Genomic DNA, 11,922 nt, shown 5'->3' on the forward strand with positions numbered 1-11,922 from the left:
ACAGCCATTACCTCAAATTGTTTGTTTGTTTGTTTGTTTTGGTGAGAACACTTAAGTTCTACTCTCTCAGCAAATTTCAATTATAGAATACAGAATTGTCAACTATAGTCACCATATTTTACATTAGAACCCCAGACCTTATTCATCTGAATAGCTAAAAGTTTATAAATTTCACACTATTGAAACAAACAGACTATGAAATGATTTCAAAGATCCTACGAGTAATATTTGCCTAATTGTGTCAAATGGACACAACTTAGTTCAAATTGCTACTAAAAAAGGAGATAAAGCATGCATGTTAAATGAGCTCCAAATGATGTATTGGAATTATCACTAGCTGTCATCACTGCCCATTAGACCAGCCCCAATAACTATTGTGAAAATATTCAAATGTCTTGCCTTCCCCTAATGAATTCTTGGTTGTTAGCCAAACCCTCTGTATTCATGCCCACACACACAAAGCCAGGACGTTCAGATCTGCTTTGACCTAAGAAGCTTCATTAAAAAGAGGAGTAACATGAAATGCTATGAAATATTACCTCAAATAGAAAATGGAGGGGCTAACTGCCACCTCTACTAACGTGTTCACTTCATATCACCCATGTTGTATCTGACCATGTTGATACTGACACCCATGTCAGTATCACCCATGTTGCTACTATAATGCCTAGAACATGAAAAATATTCACTTATGTTTGAAGTGTTAGAAGATGAGTGACTACATTAACAAATAAAGCCAGGGAAAAGCATAGGACTTTATTACGTAGAGAATCAAGTTCACAAAAGAAGTCGATAAATCTTTTGCCCTTGTCTGTTGGATTAGGTGACACTTTTGGTTTAAGAAGAGTGGAGACCGATGGTACAAGCGCTTGGTTTATAGTGAAATTGTGCTAAGTGTGACAGTGGGTAAGATAGCATAGTCCAAGTTATGATCAGGCTTCCTTGAAGGTTCAGGTGGCTCTGTGTCTTGTTGATATTGTCTCCTTGCATCGTCATTAATACAACATAATTTTCCGTTTACACATGCTATTTCATATGTTTCTCCCAGGTAGCATCTCTTCCTGCAGTAACCTGATATGCTACTAAAGCATCTTCTGTGTCGTGCTTCATCTATGCACAGGAAACAGCAATGAACAAGATTAGTTCCTGAGGCAGAGAAGAAGTTATGTGGTTCCGCACAAACTATGACATCCTGTGGTCCCAAAGTGAACCTTATGCTAAGAGAAAACTCAGAGCCTCCTCCTTGAAAATCATCCCAAGTTAAGACATCCAAAACCCCAGGTTCCTAGCCAATACCCAAAGTCAACATCCTGTCAGCCCTACCACAGTCCAGTGTCCCCAGAGAGTACCAACTTGTCACCATGGCACAATTCAAAGCCAAATTAACTTTTAAAAGAACATCACAGATAGAAAGTTTAAAGTTAACAGTGTAATTGGGTTTCACACTCACTGAAGTGGACAGCAGAAAACTCCCTTTGCCAATACCTCAGGGGTCTCAGCATTTATTGCCGTTGAAAACTTCCCTCATTCAGTCTCTATGATTTTTTTCACAACCTGACTCTTCCATCTCTTCTCTCTCTCTCTTTCCCTCTCTCTCTCTCTCTCTGTCTCTCTCTCTCTCTCTTTCTCTCTCTCTCTCTCTCCATCCTCCTTTTGATCTCAGATAAACATGTTGTCCAGGGATCAAACTCAATTCCATGTATGCCTGTCTTCCCAGACATTCAAAATGTTACCTATTCAGAGCATTGCATTGAGGTCCTAAATCTGCTTTTCCAATTCTTTCTTTACCCTTGTATGCAAATGTGAACAAGCCCACAGAATAAAGATGAAGAAAAAAGACATGGTTCTCCTTATTCTAAATTCCAGAACCAAGGAGCATCTTTGAAGGTTAAAAAGATATATTTTTTAACATCTGTATTGGAGTATAATTGCTTTACAATGGTGTGTTAGTTTCTGCTTTATAACAAAGTGACTCAGCTATACATATACATATATCCCCATATCTCTTCCCTCTTGTGTCTCCCTCCCTCCCACTCTCCCTATCCCACCCCGCTAGGTGGTCACAAAGCACCGAGCTGATCTCCCTGTGCTATGTGGCTGCTTCCCACTAGCTATCTATTTTACCTTTGGTAGTATATATATGTCCATGACACTCTCACTTTGTCCCAGCTTACCCTTTCCCCTCCCCATGTCCTCAAGTCCATTCTCTAGTAGGTCTGCGTCTTTATTCCCATCTTGCCCCTAGATTCTTCATGACCTTTTTTTAGATTCCATATATATGTGTTAGCATACTGTATTTGTTTTTCTCTTTCTGACTTACTTTACTCTGTATGACAGATTCTAGGTCCATCCACCTCACTACAAATAACTCAATTTCATTTCTTTTTATGGCTGAGCAATATTCCATTGTATATATGTGCTACATCTTCTTTATCCATTCATCTGTCAATGGACGCTTAGGTTGCTTCCATGTCCTGACTATTGTAAATAGAGCTGCAATGAACATTAGAGAAATGCAAATCAAAACTACAATGAGATATCATCTCACACCAGTCAGAATGGCCATCATCAAAAAATCTAGAAACAATAAATGCTGGAGAGGGTGTGGAGAAAAGGGAACCCTCTTGCATTGTTGGTGAGAATGTAAATTGATACAGCCACTATGGAGAACAGTATGGAGGTTCCTTAAAACACTAAAAATAGAACTACCATACGACCAGCAATCCCAGTACTGGGCGTATACCTTAAGAAAACCATAATTCAAAAAGAGTCATGTACCACAATGTTCACTGCAGATCTATTTACAAAAAGATATTTTTAAGACCACAAAAAGACAACCTACCTTCCTACAATAGCAAAGAAGAAGGGATCTCTCACTGACAGAGCTCTCACCATGAAGTTGGTGCTTCACATTTGTAAGCTCATGTAATCCTCACATGAAATAAAATCATTATGAAATTGAGTCATTATACTCACCTGACAGATGAGAAAACTGATTTTCAAAGGGAATAATTAACTCATTTCACACAACTAGACAATGATGAGGACATATTTTAACCTCACATCTACATGACTCCAAAGCTTGTACTATTCACATTACTGTTGTAGTGTAGGCTGAAAATGAATTTGGAAAATGGAAAAAGAGATGGCCAGATTCCTGGGTGAAAACTATGTTCAACATTGTAAAGGTAATTCTAGATGATGGATTCCTTCCTGCCTTTGGAGAGGACTTCTGATAGTACAACCCTGATTTCTTACCTCCCTGGGTGCTGTCTTCTAAGGCACAGACTCAAGTCAGGGTCTGAAGACAGTGAGTACTTTTGATGATACCAGCAGGATATCAATAATCTTGAAGGCCTTGCCCCCATTCCTGTGACTAGTAATATTTCCTAGAATTTCATGGTACATTTAGACACATTACCTTTGGGTACCTCAAACAGCAGAATAATGAGAACCAGAAACAGCTTCATGTTTACAGACTTCCCAAGACAAATAGGCAGCAGAATTTCTTTGTCCAGTGACCTGTGTCACACAGTCACGAAGAGTCTTTCAAGATGAGACAGAGTTTTGGGTGCTATCAGGGTTCTGAGCTCTCATTTTAATCCACATGGAAGGACAGGAAATCCAAGTCCACCCCCACTTTCATTCCCAAATATGGAGATCACCATCACAGAACATTTGATCACATCACACTTACTCCTCCTTCCTCAAGGATATGAGCTCCCAGAGAGCAGGAACAATGATTTCTCCACCTGCGCCATCAACCCACTTGGGTCACGGTTGGTTGGCCATGTGTCCTGGTTTGTGTGGGACTGTCTTAATTTATTCCTACTTTCCCAATATCCAATCCAGCTAGTACCACTTTTCACTCACAAGGGTAATCCATTTGGAAGAATAACTGAATCATTAACTAATCCATGTAAACACATAAGCACATCCAATAATCATGTTTTTAATGTATGAGACTTCCAGAAAATCCTCTAAGAGAAAGATTGCTTTTAGGTTTGGCTAGATAAATGGATGTTATTTCGGAGTTTCCCATAAAGTCTTACCCATCCAGTAAAGCTCAATTCCACAACTAAAATCTTTCAAAAGATCAAATCTCTTTAGCACAGTGTCCAACTTACTATGAACTGGTCCCCACTCACCTCTCCTGGGTTTTTATATGGAACCACTTTTATTTCTGCCAAATTAGTGTGGGTGCTGCTACCTAACTTACTTCCATAACATGTTTCTTCGCACATTTAAATCCCTCTTTACAAATATTACACCCCCCATCCCATCTACCTAATTGGCCCTGTTGAGCTCCTAATTTTCCTTCAAAACCAAGTTCAATTATCTCCACATCTGTGAAAGTTTCCCTAACCCAACTAAATAGAGCTGCAAACTCTCTTCTTTGTGCCACCACAGTATCTTGTAAATATTTTTGTTGGTGGTCACACCATGTCATGTTCTAATTATTTGCAATAATCTATGAGCCCCTTAAAGGCAGGCCACTGGTCTAATTCAGTTTGAAGACCTTAACACATGGCACAAAACTCACCCTATATTTGCAGTATATAATTACAGAATGATTTCAAAGTACTGAAAAAATTATTGCTAAATAAAATACCCCCAAGACAGGGGCTTCCCTGGTGTTGCAGTGGTTAAGAATCCACCTGCCAATGCGGGGGACACGGGTTTGATCCCTGGTCCAGGAAGATCCTACATGTCACGGAGCAACTAAGTCCATGTGCCAGAACTACTGAAGTCCACGTACCCTAAAGACTGCTCGCTGCAACTACTGAGCCCACGCACCACAACTACTGAAGCCCACATGCTCTAGGGCCCTCGTGCCACAACTACTGAGCCTGCGTGCTGCAACTACTGAAGCCTGCATACTTAGAGCCCATGCTCCACAACAAGAGAAGCCACCGCAATGAGAAGCCTCACCACAATGAAGAGTAGCTCCCGCTCGCTGCAAATAGAGAAAGCCCGCACACAGAAATGAAGACCCAACGCAACCAAAAAATAACAAAAACAAACAAACAAACCCAAAGACAGTAATAAAGTTAATTTAGACATTTCCTAAAGAATTCTGTTGACCTTGTTTACAATTTGTGGACACCAGAACCTTGAATTTATAGTAATTAGGGCCCATCCAAATATCTTTTTATGACAGTACCTGGAAGAATTTTGGAATTTGTGAAGGCTATATAAATATTTGTTGATGATGATTAAACTAGTATCATAATACAGGGTTAGGATTAGAAATAAATATTGTATATAGCTTATTATGTTTACCAGTAACCAGAGGGAATTAAGTTTGTCAAGGAGGAAAGAGTGTCAAATATTGCTGATATGTCAACATGAGGAATGAGAATTGACCAGTGGCCCCTCCAGATTAGCCCCACCAGTATCCCACTTGGTCTCAGTTCATTTCTCAGCTCCATAACATTTTTTTTTTTTTTCTGGGCATGCCACACAGCATTTGGGCTCTTAATTCCCCAACCAGGGATCAAACCTGCACCACCTCCACTGGAAGTGTGGAGTCTTAACCCCTGGGCTGCCAGGGAAGTCCCATTCATGACCTCTTAATGTGTGTCTACTAGATGACAAATGCATTTTATATGCATTTCTTACTGTTATCCTTGCAAGAAAACTATAATGTAGGAATTAATACCTCTTCTTTAAATTGTAAAACCACCATTTAGGGAATTGGTAATGTGTCCAATGTCACACAGCTAGTAAGGAATGAGCTAGGATCTACACAGGTCTACATAAACCTTGAAGTAAAGGTCTTAGCCATCGTGCTAACCTACCTCTCCAGCTGCCTCCTTTGGGTCAATCTTTGGAAGATTGAAGACAAAACATCCAAATAAAAGATTTTATTTTGTTCACAAAATTTATTGGTAATACACTTGGCTTGGCATCCTCCCCCCACCCCCTTCTTTACGTCCTACTCATAACTCAGAGAGCTGCTATATTGAGAGAAAAGTCTGTATTGAGAGAATTCATATTTATGATTTCCACAGATGACATTACTATTTCCTGAAAGTAGTATTGCCTGCCTATTTCAATAGATTCCTAAGTCTGTTTGCTTGTCTGTTCATCTGTGTCAACTCTTTAACATCAGAGAGCCTTTTTGCAATCTTGGCTAGGCACAAGATGCCCACAATCTCCTCATTTTCAAAGTCCTTTGTGGCTAAGCAATAGAGTTTCCATTTTAGTAGGCTGGAATAGATGTTGGAATGGAAATGTTGCTTTTTAGTCATGATCAGTTAAAAAAAAATCACCCATCAACATTTGTTGCTGCATCTCCCACTGTGATCCATAGCGGTAAAAATTGCTTTTCATACCTTGCTTATAAATGAACTTTAAATGTGTTTCATTACTTAGAAATATTCTCTGAATTCTTCTTAAGATATTATCTTTCCAAACTGTTGGACAGACTGATCCAGGCAAGAAATAAGATTACTAATTCCCTCTTACAAACACTGGGGGAGTCAAGCAAGAGTCTTCTGTTGTTCTTTACTTAGGGATGAGAGGAAGTTGAATTAACATTTCATGCTAGAAAAATTAGATATACAGGTAAACAAAAAGAGAAAACAGAAACCACTCATAATCTCACCTCTCTGTGAACATTTTGGTGTTTAACCTTCTAAATATTCGTCTCCAAAAGTAATTTATTTTGACAACTGGGTAAGAGGTAAGATGAAGCAAAGTGAGGTAACTTGCTTTTCGCCCATTCAGTTTAAAATAAATCCTGCTAATCAACACTCCCTGAGTACACACACCCTCATACATGTAAAGTCTACATTCATTGCTCCAATTCAAGAAAGAGGCCTGTTGGCGAAACAGACATACACCAGTGCAGAGGAACCCCATATGAGCTGCCTTTACTAATCTACCTTTATGTCTAAATATATATCCCCAGATAGTGTCAGGAAAATAAAAAATATAAAAGAGGAAGACTTAAATAAACCATAAGAATAAGTGACTTCAAAGGAAATAAAGCTAATGCTGAAGACAGAAAAGAATTATTAAAAATGTTAAGAGTGACAGATTTGACTATATAAAATGCATAACAACTTTATAACAAAATGCATGCAGGAGAAGGTGCAAGCCAGTATGGAATTTAAAGGCAATCAAAGTTCAATAAAATTTATAAATGCATTATATACCATGAAAGGATTAATATCCATAATATATAAAGAATGTTTACAAATCAATAAGAAAATGACAAATGACCTATTATAGTAACAAAACATGTAAGCACCTCATTCAGCAGGTTGATATAAATTCAGAAATATAGTATTCTTTTAAGAGAATCTGCTTTTTATCCATAAATTGTCTCACAAAATGGATTTGTTAGGTTAAGATTGAGGGACCCAGTTAGGGTTGCAATCTGCTCTCCATTACTGTTCCTTCTCATTCCACTGTGTTCCTGAGACCAAAGTATGCTAGGAATGTGTCTTATACTTTATGAAAAGTATGTTTAGACCTCTATTTTTGTGTTTGGACAATAATTGTAAAACACTACACAAAAATATAAAAATGTCTAGGGTGATAAATAATATTAGCTTATAAACTGTATTTGCTTAAACACTAAAGATGTAAGCAAATTAGCTTTAAGTATGCCATTTAACTATTGTTCTCCTTTTTTCCAAAGCAATTAAAAAATTAAACTTTTTGAAATAAACAATGTCATGGTCTTGTCTCCTTGCTGCAGTGTGTTTCAGATTATTTTATAAAATCAAAATGAATCAGAGGTTTTATTTGTTTCTGATATTTTTTTGATAGTTAAGTAATACCATGATAGGTGGATCTAAAATAGAAGAGGTAGCACCTCTGGCCTTGATTCAGCATTCCATAGCATAACAAAATGAGAATTTTTGCCAGATAAGATGAAGTGTGTGTGTGTGTGTGTGTGTGTGTGTGTGTATGTGTGTGTCTTCCCATGTCTGCCTCATACTTACTGTTTCTGGTGGATGAAAACTGCCAAAGAGAAAGATAATATGTTAGTAATGAGAAATAAATGGTTAATTCATACTTAGTGAATCTGGTTTCAGCAGATTAGCCTTAGAGATGGTCAGAACAGGTCTCCAGTAATAACTAAGGATTGAAAACCTCAAAGTGATTTTTTTAAGTTAAGCTCAAAGAGTCTTGGGTGACTCAGATTGACTCTGTTTATGGTATGACTTGAAGAGAAAAATCACATATAGGTCCATGAAGGGTATGCTGTGCCCAAGGCCAGTGGTCTAAATACTCTTGTATTTTGGACTCAAGTTAAACATGAAGAAAGCAGACCTGTCAATCAACAAGTGACATGCCAGATGCCTTCATGTTTCAGCCTCTATACATCTAAACCAAAGTTGAGCTCAGTTAAATATTTTTCTTTTCCTTCCTCAACAATAAAAAATTTACAACAGTAAAAACAAATAAATTATATGTACAGTTTTGAGCCAGTTCTAAAGGTAGAAAACAAAGTGTGTTAATATTTGTGGTAGGTGAAATAATGGTCCCCCAAAAATGTTCACATTCTAATACACAGAACCTGTGAGTATGTGATGTTACCTGGCAAGAGAGAATCAAGGCTGTAGATGGTATTATGGTTGCTAATCAGCTGACCTTAAAATAAGGAGATTGTTTTAGATTATCTGGATGGGTCCAATGCAATAACAAGGATCATTGGGGAGGTAGGAGAGTCAGTATCAGGGAAAGTTTGACAAGGTTATCTGGCTAGCTTTGAAGATGGAGGAAGTGTCCATGTGCCAAAAAATTCAATCCCTTAGAAGCTGGAAAAGACAAGGAAAGATTTTCCCCTAGGACTTCCAAAGGGAATACAGCCCTGCTGACATCTTGCTTTTAAACCCAGTGAGACTCATTTTGGATTTATAACCTTCAAAACTATAAGAAGATAAATTTCTGTTGCTTTAAGCCACTAAATTTTTTTTGTAATATGTGGCAGCAGCAATAGGAAACTAATACAATATTCAATATCATACCAAGATGTCAGCACTCCTTACAATGATCTAGAAAAATTTCATGACTTGGCCAAATGATAGTAAAAAGGCATGTACTGTCAGAAAGGAAAATACTTTCCCAACAAGCTTTCAAACCTGAACTGAGACTCTATTCACAGAGGACAACTGATATCTTCTAGCCCAGAAAATAAAACGTGTGATAACTCAGTTTCAGGGATTTTTCTTGAGAGTTTTTCAAGGTTTTAAATTCTAAACCAGAGATGCATTTCATTCTTTGATAAGACACTCCAGAGAGATCAAAGTTATCTGTAAGCCAAATTACAGCCAGTTACCAAGTGAGGAAAGCTTATGTTCCCAGAAGGACTGCATACACCTTCAGATGTCCAGAAAAATGAAGAAAAATTTTTTCTATAAAAATTTTAGTGTAAAAAGGGTATTTTGAAAATGCCTCCATTGAGAGAAAACTAAGTATGTAGGGAAAGGCTCAACAAAACATTTACCTCATTTAGACTTACTCCTGATTATTTTAGGTATAAAGCAACAGTTACAGATAATTTAAAATGTTTGGAGCAATAAAATTGATATACCTCATAAATTATGGATAAACTTTCAGGTTAGTCAAAAGTGTGTTCTTAACTATTCCCATCGTATCAGACCAAGAGGCAATAGAAGATATTAGGCATATTTTTCCCCTTTGAAATACTCCATTTGATATTCCTGCAGCCTTTGAAAGAACCCATTGCAGCCATGCGTCTTTCTCCTTTTCTTCAATCATAAGCCCTGGGAATGGCTAGCCCCGGTTTTCATTGTCTTCCATTCAAGTGTTAAATTCAGGTATTCTGGATTTCAAGTACCATCTAGTGGACAAAGCAAATTTTCTTTCTAGCTGTCGTAATATTCCAAATTCCAAAACTTCAAGATAGCTCCCAGGAAATGATGAACATCACACTTCTGTAATTGTTCTCTAAGGTCCATATACATCTAGAGACTTCAAAATATTGACCAAAGAATTCTCTAGTATCAAGGAGAACCTTAAAAATTCAAAAGGAATTAGAGACTATTATAGTTTTTACCTTGTGTAGGCAACTCTCAAAAAGTGTATGTACACAATATCTTCCGAAATTAAAAATCACTTCAGGAAATTCCCTGGCGGTCAAGTGGTTAGGACTCAGCACTTTCACTGCCGAGGGCCCGGGTTAAATTCCTCGTTGGGGAACTAAGAGCCCCCAAGCCACGTGGTGCAGCCAAAAAAATAAAAAGTAAAAAAAAAAAAAGTCACTTCAATGAAGAGGCAAGTTTTCCCAACCACACTTCTTGACACACCTGTGTCAAGCAAATGCGATGTTAAAAGAAAGCTTCAAATTGACTGGTCCTGGAGTGAATTTTAGTTTGAACAAAGCAGCTGTTAAAAAAAGAAAAACACATTGGGACGTTAGAGATATTTAAAATAGACTGAATAGTAACTGTTAAATATAATGGAAATTTTATTAATTTTGCTAAGTGTGATAATATTATTTTGGAAAATAACAGTTTTCAAAAAATGTTTACTAGGATATATAGAAATGGAATATCATAATGTTTATAATTTACCTTGAAATATTTCAGCAAAGAATAATGGGGCAAGTTCCAAAAAGAAGGGTAAAAAAAGAAAATATTCCAACCAGCTGAACACTTTTTGAAATATTGTGCCACCATTTATTTAGAATGTTATTTTTTTACTGAAATCTTATCTGTCATAGTCCTAGAAATGTTATTTTAAAAATGGACTATTTACTGGACACAATGTATGTATCACAAGCTATATTAGAGACATTTTACTTGGAGATAAGAAATATATATCTGAGGCCAAATAAACAAAGCAGCTTCAAATTAACAACGAAAAGCATATACACTAAAAGGGCTGGTTAAGGAAAAAATAATAAATGGAAACAAAATTAAGGAGAAGGCTGACCTGACTGTACAATAATGTAAGTCTTTTAGAAAACAGACATTGAACATGCTTCTCAGAAAAATCTGAGTGCACTAAATTCTGTTTCTTGTTGCCGCTGGTAATGGTGGTGGTCTGCTTTTTTTAAAAAGAGCCTTGTTTAAAAAAAAAAAAAAAGAGGCTTGTGAAAATATAATTGACATACAACAAACTGCACTTATTTAAAGTTCACAAATTTATAAGTATGACATATGTATACATCTGTGAAACCATCATCATCATCAAGATAATGAACATACCCATCACTCTAAAAATCTTCTCCCTGCCCCTTTGTTATTCCTCTCTCCTGACCTCCCCCACCTTCCATCCAGTGAACCACTGATCTTCTTTCTGTCATTACAGGTTAGTTCGCATTTTCCAGAATTGTATATAAATAGAGTTGTACAGTATGTATTCTTTTTAAAATTAATTAATTAATTTGTTTGTTTATTTACTTATTTATTTTGGCTGCGTTGGGTATTTGTTGCTGCGCACGGGCTCTCTCTAGTTACTGCGAGCAAGGGCTATTCTTTGCTGTGGTGCGCGGGCTTCTCATTGAGGTGGCTTCTCTTGTTGCAGAGCATGGACTCTAGACGTGGGGGCTTCAGTAGTTGTGGCACACAGTCACAGTAGTTGTGGCTCACGGGCTCTAGAGCGCAGGCTCAGTAGTTGTGGCACACCGGCTTAGTTGCTCCGCGGCATGTGGGATCTTCCTGGACCAGGGCTCGAACCCGTGTCCCCTGCATTGGCAGGCAGATTCTTAACCACTGTGCCACCAGTGAAGCCCTATATATTTTTTTAATATGGTTTCTCTAACTCATTATAATTATTCTTAGATTCACCCATGCTGTGGCCCATATTGATAATTCATTCCTTTTTATTACTAAATACTAAATTTATTTCTCCATTCACCTGTTGATGGACATTAGGGTTGTTCACATTTTTTTACTATTATAAATTATTATAAGTTATTGTTATAAATTAAAGTGT

General features: G+C 37.3%; 1 protein-coding gene across 1 annotated transcript; it reads right to left on the reverse strand.

Moving 5' to 3' along the window:
* Positions 1-874: 874 nt before the first annotated feature.
* On the reverse strand, positions 875-3,470 carry DEFB128 (defensin beta 128). Its single transcript, XM_027078056.1, has 2 exons — positions 3,422-3,470; positions 875-1,110 (listed from the first exon to the last, which is right to left on the reverse strand). Exons 1-2 carry the CDS (start codon positions 3,468-3,470, stop codon positions 875-877), a joined length of 285 nt encoding a protein of 94 aa, XP_026933857.1.
* Between the last annotated feature and the right edge of the window lie 8,452 nt (positions 3,471-11,922).

Source organism: Aethalodelphis obliquidens, unplaced genomic scaffold, assembly GCF_003676395.1.
Source record: "Aethalodelphis obliquidens isolate GAN/ISIS:26980383/991018 unplaced genomic scaffold, ASM367639v1 scaffold42, whole genome shotgun sequence".
Classification (NCBI taxonomy): Eukaryota; Metazoa; Chordata; class Mammalia; order Artiodactyla; family Delphinidae; genus Aethalodelphis; species Aethalodelphis obliquidens.

Coding starts and splice junctions, on each gene's coding strand:
- DEFB128 (XM_027078056.1), bottom strand. CDS start 3,470: ATGAAGCTGTTTCTGGTTCTCATTATTCTGCTGTTTGAGGTACCCAAA. Junction 1,111..3,421: donor GCTGTTTGAGGTACCCAAAG/GTAATGTGTCTA, acceptor TCCTGTGCATAG/ATGAAGCACGACACAGAAGA.